At 39.0% G+C, this 19,818-nt stretch overlaps 1 protein-coding gene across 7 annotated transcripts in view; it reads left to right on the plus strand.

Moving 5' to 3' along the window:
* Window positions 1–19,818, plus strand: part of Pias2 (protein inhibitor of activated STAT 2) — a 69,457-nt gene that overhangs the window by 24,980 nt on the left and 24,659 nt on the right. For all 7 annotated transcript variants that reach the window (XR_008721841.1, XM_055622499.1, XM_055622496.1 and 4 more), the window contains 4 exons: window positions 1,724–1,808; window positions 10,764–10,814; window positions 10,913–11,003; window positions 18,836–18,970. Coding sequence is in view for 6 of the 7 variants with exons in the window: in XM_055622499.1 (XP_055478474.1) it covers window positions 1,724–1,808; window positions 10,764–10,814; window positions 10,913–11,003; window positions 18,836–18,970 (362 nt within the window). In the remaining variant the exon portion in view is untranslated. The remainder of the gene's footprint in view (window positions 1–1,723; window positions 1,809–10,763; window positions 10,815–10,912; window positions 11,004–18,835; window positions 18,971–19,818) is intronic.

Genomic DNA, 19,818 nt, shown 5'->3' on the forward strand with positions numbered 1-19,818 from the left:
ACTGGATAAGGTTGAAATTGGTAGTCTCTGGATAGCCAATTATTTGCTCTCAGTAAATAGATAGGTAGACTCCCTCTCTGCTGATAGACTCCCTTTTCTCACTGGGGTTTTAAAAGTCTCCCCTGATGGGAGTGACCCCAGGTCTTGTATGGATTGTCACCTAGCCCTCAGGGCAGATCACAGGCCAGCCCCTTCCCTGTTAAGGAAACTGCTTTAGCAAGCATCTAGGAATTCCTAAAAATGTCCACCCTGCTAAGTACCTTGGTCCAGCAGTGACCTTCAGTTGATCTTGGAGATTACCCTATAGGATAAATAAGTACTGTATTTTTTTTTTTTTTCTTGTGATAGGACCATTAAGTATCCCTGACCCCAGTGAATCAAACACATTCACTCTTGAAATCCCTCCCTCTGCCCAGGGTTTATATTGCCCTTGATTTCACACAAATAAAGGCACATGCATTCTCAATTCAAGACTGTCTGCGGGGTAGAGTCTCACCGGCCTGCCCACTAGCAAACTGGGCCTGGACCTCACCAGGATTGTGTCTTGGCTGCAAGCCGTCCAGGCATGGGCCTTGGCCCCCACTTCTGCTCTGTTCTGCACAGCAGCTTGATCAAGAGTTGTAACACTTTGGTATTGCCTTAGGTTTTGGAATACAAAAGAGGTAAACTGTAACACCTTGTGGAAAACCTTTTCAACAGCCTGGCTTAGTGTACTCAGGCCTCATCCTAAAGCACTCTAGCTGCCCCTAGAAGAAATGGAACACCAGTTCTCTATCTGGAAGCCAAGATCAAGGACACTGCCAAATGGGGAACACTTGCTTTTAAGTGATATTGTAGCAATTATGGTGCCAGTCAGTAGCTCATATTTTTTGAGACAGGGTCTCTGTAGCATTGAACTCATTGTATAGCCCAAGCTAGCTTTGAACTCATGATTCCCTTTCTTCACTCTTTTGAGTGCCAAGATTACAGGCCTGTAGTGAGCATTATAACATCAGTATTAATGTATTACAGTTCTTTGTGACTTTATCAGTGCATTTCGGCTTTTAATAATATAGTTTGCCTGAATTACTGTACCAGGTTATTCTTTATAAATAGGTCATTTTTTGTAAGCAGTAGTTACTATGGATCACATTTACCTAAAGTTCTGAAAATCTGAGTTTTCTTTTGTATGCTCTGAGTAATTAAATATAAGGCACCGAAATAAAGAATCAAGATACTAAAAACATGTATTTCATTTTTATTTTTTATTGTTATTTATGTGCATTGGTGTTTTGCCTGCGTGTGTATCTGTGTGAAGTTGTCAGAATCCTGGAGCTGGAGTAACAGACAGTGGTGAGCTGCCATGTGGGTGCTGGCCAGTGCTTTTCTCCAGTGAGCCATCTCTTCAGCCCATAGAATACATCTATTTCTTGGATTGCACTACTGTGAGGGAATGCTTCTCACTTTTATGAGATAGTCCAGAGGGAAATGTCATCTTGAATGGTTTTATTATATTGTGACATCACAGTATAGTTAATGTTTTAGAATTTCGAATGATTAAGTATTTAAAATTAAGCTCATTTGGATAACTGTACTCAGAATTGTAGATGCATGCAATTTCATATATTGGAGGTTAGAGTATTAACTACGCACGTTTAACCTTGAGCATTTTAGGATTTAGCAAACGCTTTGCAGTTATTGCAGGTGCTTATTTGTTACTGAATAAATTTTTTTCCCTCCTCAGTTCAAAGCAGTATCCAACGGTTTCAAGAGAAGTTTTTTATTTTTGCTTTGACACCTCAACAAGTTAGAGAGATATGCATCTCAAGGTAAGAAGAATGTTTAGATGTATGTTCTGTGAGGGTCATGTGCTTGTCTTATAGAGCTTTAACAAAATATAATAGACTAGTTGACTTAAATAGAAACTTCCAAGGTTCTGGAGAGTTCTGTCAAAAATTGAGGTGTTAAGTTTTGTTACTCCTAAAGCCTTTCCTATGGCTTATACATTTTGCTGTGTCACACCTGACTTTTTTTCTGTTGTAGTGCATCCCCGCTATGCAACAGGATACTGACATGACAGCATGTTTGTTAGCTTAGGGTTTCTTTAAGAATGTTAATTGCATCTATAAAGACAGTTACAAATACATTCGCATTGTGTTAAGGTTTCTATGTATAAACTCTGGAAACCCACAGTTCAGTCTGTAAAAATTGGATCGGTTCCTCCCTCCCTCCCTCCCTCCCTTCCTTCCTTCCTTTTTTTTTTTTTTTTTTTTTTTTGAACTTTTTACTTTTTTCTACACTTTTGTGTGTGTGTGTGTTGGGGGTGTCAGGTGCCATGGGCTAAGTGTGTCATCAGTGACAATATCAGGAATTTAGGAATTAGTTCTCTTCTCTTATGTGTCTTCAGAAATCAGACTCATCAGGCTTAGCATCAAGTCCTTTTACCAGTAGCCATATTGCTAGGCCCAGCCAACTATTTCTTAATAGTATAGTTTGACCCAGATTAGTCAAGTAGTAAATACTGTATATTAGGAAAAAATCCTACCTGTGAATTAAACCTCAAGTATCTTTTAATTTTAGTTGAATATGCCAATTTTTGTTTGTTTTTCTGGTGCTTAAGTCAAACCCTGAACCTTCTGTGTCCTGAGTAAGTGCTCCTGTCACCTTCAGTATTTCAAAGGAAAATTTTATTTTAAATAGGATAACATTATAAAAAGAACTTGTGAAAATTGGACATGGTTGTACACACCTGAAATCCTTGTGCTCCAGAGGTAGAGGCAAGAGGATCAAAAGTTCAAAGCTGACTTTGGCTACCTGAGATCTGTTTCAAAGTAAAAATGAATTTGATAGTAACCCAAAGGAAAAATAACCATAAACAATTTTGAGACCAAGTGTGAACAAAAATCGGGTTGTGAGTGGTGGCACTTGTCTTTTATCCCACCACTTGGGAGGCAGACACAGGCAGATCTCTCTTGAGTTGAAGGCCACCCTGGTCTACAAAATGAGACCTTGTCTTTTTTATTTTTATTTTTATTAATTACAAATTATTCACTTTGTATCACCCACGTAGCTCCCTCCTTTCTCCCCTCCCCCCACCATCCACCCTCTCCTTTCTCCACCCGTGCCCCTCCCCCAGTCCACTGATGGGGGAGGTTTTTCACCCCTTCTGATCCTAGTCTGTCAAGTGGCTGCATTGTCTTCCTCTGTGTCCCAATACGGCTGCTCCCCTCAGGGGTTCATGATCAGAGGGTCTCTGAAAGGCTGTACCCCACAGGGTATCAAAGCAGATGCTGAGACCTTAAAAAGACAAGTTCAACTTGACACAGGCTAGAGTCATTTTGGAAAAGGGAACTTCAGTTGAGCAAATGCCTTTATTAGATTGGCCTATAGGTAAGGCTGCTCTCTGTTACTGTTCTGTTTCTGTGGTGAAACACCATGACCAAGGCAACTCATAAAAAGGAAGTATTTAAGTGGGGGCTTGGTTTCAGCAAGTTAGTCAGTGATCAATCATGGTGGGAAGCAAGCAGGCTCTGGTATAGAAACTGATAGCCCATCCCTAGGCAGAGAGTTGGGGAAGGGAGAGAGGGAGACAAAAGCACTTTACAGCCCACCACTAGTGACACACTTCCTCTGGCAAGTTCACACCTCTTAACAAGTGCCACTCCTAATCCTCCCATGTAGTTCCTCTACATGGGGACAAGCATTCAAACCTGAGCCTGTTGGACCATTCGCATTCAAACTGTCACACCTGCAGTGCACTTTCTTGATGGTTGATTCAGGATAGCTCAGCTCTGTGATGGTGCTGTTCCTGGGTATTGTAAGAGAGCAAGTTGAGCAAGCCGGAAGCAACACTCTCTGGCCTCTGCATCAGCTCCTGATTTCCCTCAGCAGTGGAGTTTTGCTACCTAAGAATTGTAAGCTGAAATAAACCCTTTCCTCTCCAAATTGTTATGATCATGGTGTTTATCAGCTAACTAAGACAAACAAAAAAGCTCACAAAGAACAAAACCCAGAATAGTTCAGGGCAAAGTTAGCTGTGTAGTCACCCTCCTTGGCCAAAATAATTTAATAGATAATGCCAAACAGGAGAAATACTATTAATTTTGAAGTTTTGGATATAGAAGAGTTTTGGATATAGAGTTCCAATGGTTTGGGACTTAGGTGAAAAGAGGAAACTCAAAAGCCATTTTATTACTCTGTGAAAATGCATTTAAGAGGCAAAAGGGGAAGGGAAGTAAGTCTCTAGTTTGATCATTTCCAGTTGAGGAGGGAGTCATTTTGCAGGTGTTAGAGAGAGGACATAGTGGTTCAGAGCACTTGCTGTTCTTGCAGATAACCAAGGTTTGGTTCCTAGTCGTCACCACGTTCACAAACATCTGTAATTCCACTTCCAGGGTTCTGGTGCCATCTTCCAGCTTCTGTGGGTACTAGGCATGCACAAAAACAGTACACAACATAACTGCAGGCAAAATACTCCTAAAAATACATAAACCTTTTCTAAAAGGGGAAAAAGTGGGTAGTCATTTATGCTCTTAATACATTATTCATGCCCTTTTCTATTTTCTAGTACTAGGGGGCCTCAGACATGACTTAGCAAGTTTTCTGCAGCTGAGCAACACTAGCAGCAGTTAAAACTGCCTTCTTAAAAGATTGAGCATTAGAAAACTGAGGGTTGTGTAGGTTAAATTATTTGCTGGATTATATATAGTTAAAAGTAGAGTGAAGATTTGAAATCAGACGAGAGGTCTTTACTTCCTTTTTTACCTCTTCCTTAAGGACATTTCTTTGAGATGTTGAGATTTCAAGAAGAAAGGATGCTGTATCAGGCTGGAGAGATGGCTCAGAGGGTAAGAGCACTGTCTGCTCTTCCAGAGGTCCTGAGTTCAATTCCCAGCATCCACATGGTGGCTCACAGCCATCTATAATGAGATCTGTGCCTTCCTCTTGCCTGTAGGCATACATGCAGGCAGAACACTGTATAAATAATAAATAAATCAGAAAAAGAAAGGATGCTGTATCAAGTAATTTTGGGTAATTCTGTATTAACATAATACATTTATTATAGATAAATATTTCAGTCTTTTTTATGTAAGTGCATTGTCGGGCTTCTGAGTGAGCATATGCAGATTATATATCATAAAATTCTTGATGTCAAACATTTGAAAGTGTATGGTATTATGTGGAAAAGATTCTGAGACACAACTTTAGATTCATTGAGTCATCATACAGTTTTTATTAAGATTACGTATATTAAAAGCCTCAAGATTTTATAATCTATAAAGTTTGAGGTTCCGTGGAGTCATTTTTGCATAAATAAACTAGGTTTTAACAGTCTTGGAATAATAATAAGCCAACAGAAAACAAAAGTAAACATTATATTTCAGCCAGGCATGGTGTCACATGCCCTTAATGCCAGCACTCAGGGAGGCAGAGGCAGGCAGGTCTCTGTGAGTTCCAGGCCAGCCTGGTCCAGTGAGTCCAGGACAGCCAAGGCTACACAGAGAAACCCTGCCTTGAACCCCCCCACCCCAATTTTTTTCCAAATAAAAATGTATCATTAATCTCTTATCTAGTGATAAATCCTTGTTTAAGGTCAACATTAAGTGATTGCTAGGTACAACACTATATTAAATAGCATGACGACTTTCAACAACTGATTGTAGCCTTGTTAACAAGCCTAATTATTTAACTGACATGTTCGTTGGTACTTCGAGGTATTATATTAAAAAACCTAATTTAGTCATGACAAATGAATTGATGTGAGGAGGCATTGGGAGGGGTTTTGGAGGCGAATGTGTTTGAGTCACTGGGGCTAGGAGTGCCAGGGATACTTTGTTTTCATGCAGCAGCACAGTCCTATCATAAGGGGAATGAAGTGCTGAATTATCCTATGACTTGGGGTGGGGGGGGGGGTCAGGGGAAGGTTAGAGGTATAGAAAAATGCCGGAGCCGGCAGAGCTGAGTAATTCTTGAGTGGGAAGTAAGGATTGAAAGAAAATAATAATAAACCAAACACTGTACATGGGATCTTTTTGAGAGGGCTTCTAGTAGAAACTAGGCACTGGGTTTATTCCACAGTTCCTTTTTATAGTCAGAGCAAAGCACTTTAATATAATGAAGTTCTCTGAGAAGTCAAAACTTGTTTACCTCAACCATCTGTCTGTGTGATCCTTACACAAACAAAAGGAAGTGAATTTGGCAAAAACATCCTGCCTACCTACTGTCACAAACAAAAGGAAATGAACTTGGCAACATATCCTGTCTATCCCTGTCTCCAGGTGAAGGCCAGGGTGAAAACATGTTTTTCACTAAGAGCTCAATAATAAAGCATCCTGACAACCAAGCAGCTCTCCAAAGAAAAAGGTCATTGGTTGAAAGCTAAGGTACCAAGACATCTTATTAGCATGGGGGAAGGTATTTCCAGGAATCGCCTGGTGCACAATGAATGGGTTTCTTACTGGCCTTTAATCTCCCTGAGGGCTTCTGTGACACTCCTTTGAGGATCTTGTGTTTCCCCAGATTAGGTGCTGAGGAGGGAACCCAGCTGAGGAAGGGAGATGTCATTTTAGCACCAAGCTCAGAGGCTGTTAATGCTAGACTTTGACCTACCTTAACACCAGGGTCCAACATCTCTCCAGCTCTCACTTAGAAGTTAATTAATTCCGTAATAAAGTTGTATCTACCCCATGTTCAAGTTTTCTAAGTTGTCAAGCAGGGCCACAGTCTACTCTTAACTTATCTCTGGTGAGTTAGTTTTTGTTAACTGTATTTGTGTAGCCTTGGCTGTCCTTGAACTCATGGTGATCCCCCTGTCTCTGGGATTATAGGTGGTGTTTCATGAACTTTGTTTTAGAGTAGCTCTCAGAGAACAGCTTGCAGGAGTCGGTTGCTTACTTCCACCATGTGGGACCTGGGATCATTTTTAGGTTGTAAGGCTTTCTAGCATGTACACAGATGTTTTGCTGGTCCTTAATGTTTTATATCATTTGGCTCAGCTGTCTTATATTGTAAGGGACCTATTCCCATTGTTATTAGTAAATATTTTGAGGGAGATACTTTGAGACTTGGCATATATATTGTTTTCCTTAATTTTTTTTCCCTGATAGTTCAGCATTCCCTCGTGATTCTTGACAACTTCCAGTTTCTATTTGGGTTAGTCTTTTATAAGGAATCATTAACTGGCATCTTTTTGTTTATTTATTTGTATAATTGTAGACTCATAGATAAATTGTGGATGTAAACCTGTGCCATAGGAATTTATGTTTGTGGTTCAAATTGTTGTGTCTTAATTTAGTAGTCATTAAGTCTGTTTGCTGTATGCCATTGATTTTTTTTCCTTTACTTCAAGATGTAGAACTTGACTGTACAGTTCTACCTTAGAGATATTTGTGCTGTTTAGACACATTCCAATCCTAAGCATGTAACTTAGTTTCTTTGGCTTTTACTCTGTACATAAAATTGGAATAACAGTTACTACCTCATTGGATGGTTAGAACATTTAATGTTAAACATGTTCTAATTTTCCTAATGTCTTAGTGTTACCACTCATCCAGGAATACTTCTGAAACCTGGCTTCCACTCTAAAATCACCTTCATTTATCTACACTCATATCTCCTCAGTCATTGGATCTGACCAGTTTCTTACTGAAATCACCCACCAATATTTGTTTAAGTTTCTTTTGAAGGCCTCTGCACATAATAACTAATTCTAATAGTTTTCTATCCATCTCTCACCTATTCATGTATCTTTTTTGTAAATACTAATTTAGTTTTTTTGGGTACAAGTGTGTGTTTGTGCACATACTAGTGTGTACAGAACTGTAAGTTGTTGCAAACCATCTGATATGGTTGCAGGGAACTAAGCTGGAGTCTGTACTTTTAACTGCTGAGCTATCTCTCCAGCCCCCAGTGACCATATAGTCTTTTAAACAGTTTCTTTCTCCAGTGGTACTTAAAAACCTGTCCTGTGGGACCACTTTGTAGAATTTTTTTTCTTGTCACATGGCAGCTCCTCACCCCTGATTTTTTTTCCTCTTTGCTTACCTTCCCTCTTTGCTGGGGCAGGGCTTCTTCTCATCCATTATCGTTCTTGTCTTCTGTAGCAACTGTACTTCCTGGGCTTTGTTAAAAATTATAAAGAAGCAGGAGGCAACCAATATTCTCTGCAAGAGATTTATTAGGAGGGAAGGGGGGCAGGACATGTAGAGAGAGAAAAGGGAAGGGGAAGGGAGGTGCCCCGAGAGAGAGAAAAAGAGAAAGAGAGTGTAAGAGAGAGAAAGAAAGAGTGTAAGAGAGAGAAGAGAGAGTAAGAGAAAGTAAGAGAGGGACCACGTGTCGGTATCAGCCCTTTTAAGGTAACCATGCCTTCCAGGTGTGGTCACCTGGCTGGCTGGCGACACATGATGACATCACAGGAGCAGGTTGTGTTCCAAAATACTAACAGGCTTACCTCTTGGCGCTTCTCTTTCAAATTTTGTTCCCCAACCACACAAAGTTGTGATATGAATCTAGTTGTGAATCCCTGTATTTATGGAAACACTGACAGAATTACTGTGTGCAGGCCGGGATTCTAATTTGATTGTGAAAAGGGACTTGGACTCTTTAAGTCAAATTAAATTTCTTCTTTTTTATTTTATAAGAATTGTTACACTTTATTTTGCTTGTATCTACTATTAACATAAATCTTTAAGGAAAGCACTACTTTTCTTTTATCTTTGAAGTTCCAGGGGCCTCAAATTGTTTGATTTGAATAAGTAGAATGTTTGAATGATTTAGTCAGAAATTGTTTAGAAGGGGTCAGTAATATATAGGATATTGGAATATTTTGAAGAAATGCCTGAGAAGGATGTAGGCCACTAGAAGAAAGGGAAGCAGCAGGAGCAGAGGAGACAGCTGCTTATACTTTTTGTGTCCATCTTAAACCTGGGCATTTTAATTACTCTGTTTAATCATCACAATAACTTGATGAAGTAGATGTCTTCATTTTCTGTCTTTAACACATGTAGAAACTGAATCCAGAAAGGTTGAATAATTTGCCCAAGCTATCAAAACTTGGGACTAGAGAGTCCCTGTGCCTTCCAGAGAACTACAGAATGAGAAGCAGTGAGCAAGGTGAAGGCTAAATGTGCTTCTTCAGATTTCTCAGGTTAGGACTACTCTAATATTTTCCCTGGTGCAGTCTAGTGGTTAAGAGTAATGCTTCATTTTTAATCAGATTCTTTTTTTTTTTTTTTTATTTAAAAAATGTTCTCTTGAGACAGGGTGTAAGGTAGGCCCAGGTTGGCCCCAAAGTTTATGGTTAGCTCAGGATAACCTTGTATTCCTGGTCTTCATACTTCTGTGATGGGATTCCAGTCATACACTGCCATGTGTACTGGCTGGGTTGTTTGTTTCTTGAAAGGAGGGAACCTCAGCTGAGAAAATGCCTTTGTAAGATCAGTCTGTAGGCAAGTGTATAGGGCATTTTCTTAATTAGTGATACTCTTCCCTGGCCTCTGCATCAGCTCCTGCCTCCAGTTTCCTTCCCAGTTTCTGTTTCTATTTTGAGTTCTCTCAGTGGAGTATGATTCAGGCTTTGTAAATCAAATAACCCTTCCCTCCCCAAGTTGCTTTTTGTTGTGGTGTTTCATCACAGCCACAGAAACCTACAACATCTGGCAAGGAAGATGCTTCTTATACTGTAATGTGCATCCATGTCAACTGGAGGTCTTTTTTTTTTTTTCCTTAATTTTTTATATGTGTGTGTTGGAGCTTCAGGTGGGTGTTGGGAGTTGAACTGTGATCTTCTGGAAGAGCGGTGTATGCTGTTAACCACTAGCTATCTCTCTGGAGATCTTGTTAAAATGCAGTTTCTGATTGTATAGGTTTGAGACAAGATCTGACATCCTGCATATTTATCATCTCCTAAAAAATAATAATTCTTCTTAAGGGTAGTCTTTGAGACTAAAAAAATCCAGAAATCATAAAAGGTTCTCTGTTTATAGTTGGATACATGGTCCTGAAATTGCCCTTATTATCATGTTGAAACTGTAGGTATTAGTTCTATGTTAGAATCACCTGTGCAGCTTTAAAAACTATGAGAGTAGACTCAAAGCAGCAAGAATTATCTGATGAAGAAACTTTATATTAAACAAAACTTTCCAAGTGATTAGAATGTTCAGTCAAGGTGAAGAACACCAAAGCATGTAGATTAAAATCATTGAACTCCTTCAGAACCTAGATTGCTCCTTTTTATGTTAACTAAATTTGTTATGTATAAAAGCAAATACTGTATCATCAAAGTTCCTATGAGCTGAAAAAAATACCTCAAAACTGACATGAAGAACAACTAAAAGTTTAGTAACTGGAGGTCATAATAATTGTGTTGTTTTGTTTGTTCAGCATCATTTTACAAAAAAGTGTGTGTGTGTGTGTGTGTGTGTGTATACACACATACAGGATTACCTCTGACCTCACTCATGGCATGCTCAAGTGGTAACTGGAAGACAGTATTATCTTTCTCTGTGGTCTCTACTTTGTTCATTGAGACAGGGTCTGTCTGTGAGTCTGGAACTTGTTGTAGTTAGACTGGCTGGGTAATAGGACTCAGGGATTATCCTGTCTTCATAAATCCTGCTTCTTGCAAGGCCTGGGAGAGGCAGGGTATAGTTGCTCCCTGTTAAACAGCACCCAGCCTTAACATGGGTGCTTAGGATCTGAACTAATCAATAACTACTAAGTCATGTTCTCAGTCCCTGTTCTGTGAAATTTTATTGTACTTTCTTTTTTTTCCCCCTTGCCAACAGGGATTTTTTGCCAGGTGGCAGGAGAGATTACACAGTCCAAGTTCAGCTGCGGTGAGTTTGAGGTTTTTCCTACTTTCTGTGTGCATTGGAGTTTTAAAACATGTAAACATGTTTTGGTACTCTTAACATTTTTTTTTCTTTTTATACAGACTTTGCTTGGCAGAGACCAGTTGCCCTCAAGAAGATAACTATCCCAATAGTTTGTGTATAAAAGTAAATGGGAAACTCTTTCCTTTGCCTGTAAGTTGCTATCTATTTACTAGATTTTTGTGTAAGTTTAGTATAAACACTGACGGGGTAGAAACAATAACCACTTGGTACTGATTAATAATATAGTTCTTTTAGAAATAAATGACTGATTGGGGGCCTAAGCAAGATAGAAAGGATGAGCCTGAAACATTATATTATAGAGTTCAAGAAAATTTTCATTGATTCTTGGATCATATCTGTTATGGAATTATACCAGACTCTAAGAACTTCTCTTTCCCAGCTAGTTCCCAAATAGTGGAAACAGACCTTTCGTGATTTTTATATAAGCTTTAAGGCACAGTAACTGGGCAGATAGCAATCAACTCTCTAAGCTGTTTTGCTATTTCCCAGCTATACAACCCAAATTACTTGCCATAATTATTTTTGCCTGGATTGCTTCTGTTCCATCAGGCTAACCCTCATGGCCATGTTCTCATTGCCCTTATGCCCCATGTTGACTTCTGCTTTCCTGCTTTCTCTCCTGTTTCTACATCTTCTCTTCCTCTCTCCCTCCTCTCTCTTGGCTCCTGGTCCCTCTCAGATCCTAAGCCCAGGAACCTAAACCCCACCTAATTCTCTCCTGCCCAGTCATAGGCTTCAGCAAGTTTATTAATGATACAGGGGAGAAAAGCATCCCTGAATTTAACCTTTTTTACTTTATTTCCTCTTTGACCATGACCAATAACAATTTGTAACCAACCCCCATAAGTTACAACAAACATCCAAAACACACAGAACAACCAAGAGCCACCCGCCTCGCCTCTTGGGAAATGATGGCATCTTGTTCTTTAAAATGCTTCCTATTATCTGCAGATGAAGGCATCTTTTGGGGACCTTAAGAAAACCAGGAAATTGACCAGTACCTGGGAGAGATGGCTGTTTCACTGGCTGTGCAGGCTTTGTGTGGGATTATCTGGTCTAGGAAAGTGCAGGGCTTAATTGAAGTCCTGACTGAAGCAGTTTCTGAGGCTGGACCAGTTAGACACATCACTTGGAAGCTGTCCTGGATGCAAATTTTTGAGGCAATCTGTCAGCCTGGATCATCTGGGCTACTTGCTTTGTCTTCATTGGTGTCTGGTCCTTTTGTTCTGATAACACAGACATTTCAAGGTAACATTGTAGGTACATTTCTATATAAACATATGTATAGATATGCCATGTGCACAAACAGAAAATCAGCTAAAGACCTATGTGCCAGAGAGCTCAAAGCCAGAGAGCCCTATTAGTAGGTGAAAGGCATCTGTGAAATCTTTATAAGTCCATTTGGACTTAATTACAAAGCGGTAATAAAAATTTCCATCCATGCATATGAAGGAATGGCATGAAATAATAAGTTATGAGGACCCTGTAGCCAATGAGATTTCATTGGCTATGCAGAGACATGATCTCTGCCAGTCTCTTGTGTTGTTCCCATGTAAGGGAATCAGCAGTCATGCCACCTGTTTTGTTGTTCTTTTGGGTCTCTTCCTTCATGTCTGTAACCAGAATTTTCAGGAGGTCGTCTCTTGTCAAATTTTAATTAACTTTTCACTTCCTGTTGAAAGAAGAGCCTATCTTCTTCCCCAGCACAATATATTCTCTGATTTCCATCCTAAGGTTAACAAATTCTTAAAGTGTACAGTCTGATTTAATTCAGCAGTCCTTTCTAAAATCCCGTGTTTTTCAGCAGATGCACCATGTGTCTCATTGACATTTAACTTTCTCACTGATATTTTAAAATTTTAAAGTCAATAAAACAGTATTTATCTCTGGGGGACCCTGTAACTCCTTTTGTTTAATGAGCATTTCCTTTCAAGTGCGATTTACATTTTTTACTACAATTGTTTGACTTTTTGTATTGTAAACGATACCTGTGACATGTTTTATGTTACAATGCTTAAATTGTTCAAGCTGCTGCCATCAATTCGTTTTGTTTTTTGTTTTTTGTTTTTTTAAATTGGGAAAAGTAAAACTTCCTTTATTTCTACTGCTTGTAATTACAAGCATCCCATTTTTCAGTTCTCTGATTACTTAAGTCTACTTTTTTCTGATTTTTCTCAGAGAAGGCACAGAAAACTGTTATTATTACTGAACATATTTGTAATTAGTTTTGTGTTGACATTCAAAATAAAATTATTCCAGGTTCAAATGCCCTCTTCTACACCGCCTTTCTTTTTTTTTTTCACTTTTCCCAACTGCATCATTTTTTTTCTTTTTTTTTTATATTATTATTTTTTTATTATTTTTTTCTTTTTAGTTACATTTTGTTAACTCTGTGTCCCAGCTGTATCCCGCTCCCTCATTCCCTCCCCAACCCCACACTCCCTCCCTAGTCTCCTCCCTGCCCCTTTCCAAGTCCACTGATAGGGGAGGACCTCCTCCCCTTTCATCTGACCCTGTTTTATCAGGTATCTTCAGGGCTGGCTGCAAAGTCCTCCTCTGTGGCCTAACAGACTGCTCCTCCCCGGGGGGGGGGGGGGGGTGTCAAACAGCCTGCCCTTGAGATCCTGTTAGAAATAGTCCGTGTTCCCCTTACTTTGGAAAACTACTTGGTTACTGAGCTACCACGGGCTACATCCGAGCAGAAGTTCTAGGTTATATCCATAGATGGTCCTTGGTTGAGTGTCAGTCTAGAAAAGACCCTGTGCCCAGATATGTTTGGTCCTTGTAGAGCTCCTATCCTTTCCATATCATACTAACTTCCCTTCTTTCATATGATTCCCTGCACTCTGCCGAGGGTTTGGTTATGAGTCTTAGTGTCTGCTTTGAAACACTGCTAGGTAGAGTCTTTCAGATGCCTTTTGTGGTAGACTCCTGTCATAAGTTCAATGCACATCCCATTTGTCTTTCTAAATGAGGATTAATCACCTTCGCCTGTGTCCACTTTCTTGATTATCTTCTTTAGGTGTGTAGATTTCATTATGTTTATCATATCTTGTAGGTCTATATAAGCGAGTATATACCAAGTTTGTCTTTCTCCTTCTGGGATACTTCACTCAGAATGATCTTTTCTAGATCCCACCACTTGCCTGCAAATTTCATGATTTCCTCCTTTTTGATTGCTGAGTAGTATTCCATTGTGTAAAAATACCACAATTTCTGTATCCATTCCTCCGTTGATGGACATCTGGGTTGTTTCCAAGTTCTGGCTATTACAAATAAAGCTGCTACGAACATGGTTGAACAAATGTCCTTGTTGTGTACTTGAGCAAATTTTGGGTATATACCTAGGAGTGGTATAGCTGGGTCTTGAGATAGCACTACTCCTAGTTGTCTGAGAAAGCGCCAGATTGACTTCCAAAGTGGTTGAACCAGTTTACATTCCCACCAGCAATGGAGGAGGGTTCCCTTTTCTCCACAACCTCTCCAGCATGTGCTATCACTTGAGTTTTTCATCTTGGCCATTCTGATGGGTGTAAGGTGAAATCTCAGGGTCGTTTTGATTTGCATTTCCCTAATGGCTAATGAGGTTGAGCATTTCTTTAAGTGTTTTTCTGCCATTCGATGTTCCTCTTTCGAGAATTCTCTGTTTAGCTCTGTTCCCCATTTTTTAAGTGGATTACTTGGTTTGTTGCTTTTCTGCTTCTTTAGTTCTTTATATATACTGGATATTAGCCCTCTGTCAGATAAAGGGTTGGTGAAGATTCTTTCCCAATCTGTAGGCTGTCTATTTGTTTTGATGACAGTGTCTTTTGCTTTACAGAAGCTTTTCAGTTTCATGAGGTCCCATTTATTGATTGTTGCTCTTAGAGCCTGTGCTGTTGGTGTTCTGTTCAGGAAGTTGTCTCCTGTGCCAATGAGTTCTAGGCTGTTTCCCACTTTTTTTTCCAACTGATTTAGATGCAAAAATACTCAATAAAATACTTGCAAACCGAATCCAAGAACACATCAAAGATATCATCCACCATGACCAAGTAGGCTTCATCCCAGGAATGCAAGGGTGGTTCAACATATGGAAATCCATCAATGTAATCCACCACATAAACAAAATGAAGGAGAAAAACCACATGATCATCTCCTTAGATGCTGAAAAAGCATTTGACAAAGTCCAACACCCATTTATGTTTAAAGTCTTGGAGAGATCAGGGATACAAGGCACATACCTAAAGATAGTAAAGGCATATACAGCAAGCCTATAGCCAACATCAAACTCAATGGAGAGAAACTTAAATCAATCCCACTGAAATCAGGGACAAGACAAGGCTGCCCACTCTCTCCATATCTCTTTAACATTGTACTTGAAGTCCTAGCCAGAGCAATAAGACAACTAAAGGAGATCAAGGGGATACAAATCGGAAAGGAAGAGGTCAAAGTGTCACTATTTGCAGATGATATGATAGTATACATGAGCGACCCCAAAGATTCAACCAGAGAACTTCTTCAGCTGATAAACACCTTCAGCAAAGTGGCAGGATACAAAATCAACTCAAAAAAATCAGAAGCCCTCTTGTATACCAAAGACAAAAAGGCCGAGAAAGAAATTAGGGAAACAACACCCTTCACAATAGCCACTAATAACATAAAGTACCTTGGTGTGACTCTAACCAAGCAAGTGAAAGACCTGTTTGAGAAAAACTTCAAGTCTTTGAAGAAAGAAATTGAAGAAGATCTCAGAAGATGGAAAGACCTCCCGTGCTCATGGATTGGTAGGATTAACATTGTGAAAATGGCCATCCTGCCAAAAGCAATCTACAGATTCAATGCAATTCCCATCAAAATACCAACTCAATTCTTTACAGACCTTGAAAAAAAGATTCTCAGCTTCATATGGAGAAACAAAACACCCAGAATCTCCAAAACGATCCTGTACAACAACAGATCATCTGGAGGTATCTCCATTCCCGATCTCAAGCTGTACTACAGGGCAACAGTAATAAAAACTGCATGGTATTGGCATAGAAACAGAAAGGAGGATCAATGGAATCGCATAGAAGACCCAGAAATAAACCCACACACCTATGAATACTCAATATTTGACAAAGAAGCCAAATCCATTCAATGGAAAAAAGACCGCTTTTCATTTTCATTTTCTTTTTAATGTCACTAATTCTCTCCTTCCTTTGGAAGAATTGGAGAATATTTATTTCTGTGACTGTCTATATACGGTTTTCTTTTCTTCAGTACATAAGCACATTTACAGAACATTTTTACCTATTTTCCTTTTACCATTTTTAAACTTGCATGCATGCTTTCTTTCATCTTTTTAAATGTGTCTGTTGTGTGCATGTGTGTAGTATTTTGTGTTCACATTTTGGCATGTGTGTAGGCTGATGTTGCATGTAGTGACCTGACGTTAATGTTGAATGTCTTATATATATTCACTCTACATTATATGTTTGAAGGCAGAGTATCTCTGAGCTGGACTCTCCAATTCCTGATAGTTTAGCTATACAGTTTCCTCTGAGAATCTTGTTTCTGCTGCTTGAGTGTTAGAATTAAAGGAGACTGCCATGCCAGCCTGGCTTTTTCCTGTGCTTTAGGGACAGAACTCTGGTCTTCACACTTGAAAAATGAATGCTTTATCCACTGAGGTGGTTACGTATTTTAATTTTTAAATTTGTGTGCATGCCAAAGGTTGAAATTGAACTTCCTTCCTCTATTCTGTATCTTAATTTTTTTTAAGACAGAGTCTCTTGTTGAACCTGGAACTCATCAACAATCTTAATTTCTTTTCCTGTTATTGTTTATAAAAACACCTGATAAAAGCAGCTTAAGAGAAAATTTTCCCCCTTGATGGTAAATCTTATTATGGAGAGTGCAGAGTGAAGTCCTCGGATTGATCAGTCGGTGAAAACGGAACAAGTAGTCTTTATTTACCTCATGATAGGTACCATAGAAAGAACACAGTATTCCCTATGAAATGTTTGTATCTAAAAATTCAAACCCAAGGGAAAATGAGAGTGGTTAAGGACACTTGATGCTCTTGCAGAAGGCCTGGGTTTAGTTTTCAGCAGTCACATGGGGCAACTCACAGTGCCTGTAACTCGGTTCCAGATTCTAACACCCTCTTGCTTCTGCCAACACCTGTACATGCGTGCACACAAATTTTAAAAAGAAAAAAGATTAGAAATAAAAGCTGAGCCTGATGCTCACGGGAGAGAATGAGGCAGTTCTGATGATTGAACCCACACATTTGTTCATGCTGAGCAAATGCGATACGCTGCTTTTAACACTAATGCATTTATTGCTTCCTATCCTCTTTTTCTCCTCCGCATTGTTGAAATGTCTTGTGACTCAAATTTCAACTAGAGTTTATATTTAGCTAGGGCATACGTTATTTATTTATTTATTTATTTACTTACTTACTTACTTATTTATCATTTTGGCAGACCCCAAGACCCCAAGCTACTGTTTCTATTTAGTTAATCTACCAATACATAAAGCCAAAGCAAAATTATTTTTAGGGTCTCAAACAGACAAAGACAAGAGTTTGTATTTGTAATTGCTTACATGCTGGTACTGACACTCCTGTGTGTGTTGCTTGGTAAGTGTTATTACTTTCCTTCTTACTGGCTTGGGACAGGTCTCTGTCTGACTTGGAAGTTGTTTTGCCTGGGCAGACTAGATGGCCATCCAGCTCTTGGGATCGACTGGTCTCTGCCCTCTGGTGTTAGAGCTATAGGCCTATGCATCCCAGCTTTTTACATGGATGTTGGGGACTGAATTCAGGTCCTCATTCAGGAGCCATCTCCCCAGATCCTCAAGTAAAGGATCTAGTTTTGAGTTTCCCCTTTCCTCTGTGTTTTACATGGACCAATTTAAATGGACATGCCTCTCTTAAACGTATAAATATGCACCACTCCTATTTTCATGGTATAATTGCAAGTTCTTTGCACTAGAGGTTTTGATGATGTTTAGAATTTTGTTGGTAGTCTTAGATGACAAATTATCATATGGCTACCCTCTTAATAACTGTCCTCCCTTGAAGAGTGACAGTGAAGGAAAGATGGTTCTAGTCAACTTGGCTGTATTCTGTAACTCTGTTTATGTACCAGTGCTGTTTTTTTTTTTTTTCCATCTGTAAGGCACATACATAGCTTAAGTTCAACATCACTGCCATCTACAACATTTGCTGATGATTGAGTGTTAGCTGTGTTATTTTTCCATTGCCTGTATGTGTATAACTTTGATGCTATTCTTGTGGCCTGACTGTGTAGCTGTGTGCCCTCAGATTTTAAACCAACAGATAATTTTAAGGACATTTTGAAAAAGAAGCATGGATCTTGGCTGTTGTCTAAAAGTCTTTAACCTGTAATTATTGGAAGATCCCAGATAACATTAGCATTAATACACACAAGGTTGTTTTTTACTTTCACGGAAATCTGAGGTGTGTTAGTGGAATGAAGTGTAGTTTAAAAATGTATTTGTAAAGCTTTTCTGTATTAAAGAATAAGAATGTAAGTGCTAATAATAGAATGAAAAGTTCCTCAGAAGATTTTTCTGTTAAAAAAAGAATATAGCTAGGCTGTGTATGGTGATACATACTTTTAATCGTAGTGCTTGGAAGGCAGAGGGTGGATCTCTGAATTCAAAGCCATCCTGGTCCATATAGTGAGTTCCAGGAGAGACCCTGTCTCAAAAAAGAAAGGAAGGAGGGAAGGAAGGAAGGAAGGTAGAATATGGTAGTCAGTTTGTTGTGTTTATATTTCCTTGATATGTAAAAATAAGTATGGAAATACGTCAACATTAATTAATTTAAATCCTGTAATATAGATTTTTATTCTGGTATATTTATATATAAGATAACATAATGTAGCAAAAGTTAGCCAAGGTCCTGTTTATCTTGGGGGGGAAAAACGTTTAAATCCTACAGAGCCTTTAAAATTATCTTTTCATGGTTATAGGGCTATGCGCCACCACCTAAAAATGGGATTGAACAGAAGCGCCCTGGACGACCCTTGAATATTACATCTTTAGTTAGGTTGTCTTCAGCTGTGCCAAATCAGATTTCTATTTCTTGGGCATCTGAAATTGGAAAGGTAAGAATTTTTTCCTGGGTTGTATGAAAAGTGTCCTTATTAGGAGTTGATTTATTTTCTTAGGCTGCTAGCTTGTGTATTAAAGCTGTGAGAAAGTACCTAACGAAGTAACTTCACTGAAGAACAGCTTATTTCAACTCATAGTTCAAGGTGATATGTAGTCCAGCATGGTGGAGAGCATGGTGGTAAGCAGCTGCTTCCCCCAACCCCTCATCTCAGCTTTACCTCCTAGAGGTGCCACCAGTTGGGGACTAAGTCTTATACAGGAGCCTATGGAGGACAGGTCACAGTGAATCTGCAAACTGTTCTTCAGCTGCCTAACTGTAACTTCTAAAAACAGTTGTTTCCTATGTGCTGATAGTGATTTAGAGATGAACTTTACCATAATTTTTCATGAATTTGTTTTTATTCTTCAGTGAAGAAATGTTTATTGTTTACATTTCTTCAGATAATGGTTTAATTTTAACTTTGTGTGTGGTTAAGTAGTATTTCTATAAACTGAAAACTTCAGATAAGTATTTATTTAGAAAATCAAAACCCAGCTTTTTGGTCTGTGTGGTTAACTGTACTCATTTTGAAATTAACCTGTTCTTAGCGAGGTATGGTAGTGCACAACCTTATTCCCATCACTCAGAATGCAGGCAGGGAGATCTTTAAGCCTGCTCTACAAACCAAGTTTCAGGCTAACCAAAGCCTGGCTCAAAAATCAAAACAAACAAAAAGCCCTAAAATCCAAGTGTGATCTTGCCTTTAAATGAACAACTCATGGTTCAGAAAAGATTCAAAGCATCTTCTAGATACCCAATTAGAATTCCTTTCTTTCTGTCTTCAGTTTGATGAACATGACT

Source organism: Psammomys obesus, unplaced genomic scaffold (assembly GCF_907164565.1).
Source record: "Psammomys obesus unplaced genomic scaffold, mPsaObe1.curated_primary_1811, whole genome shotgun sequence".
Taxonomy (NCBI): Eukaryota; Metazoa; Chordata; class Mammalia; order Rodentia; family Muridae; genus Psammomys; species Psammomys obesus.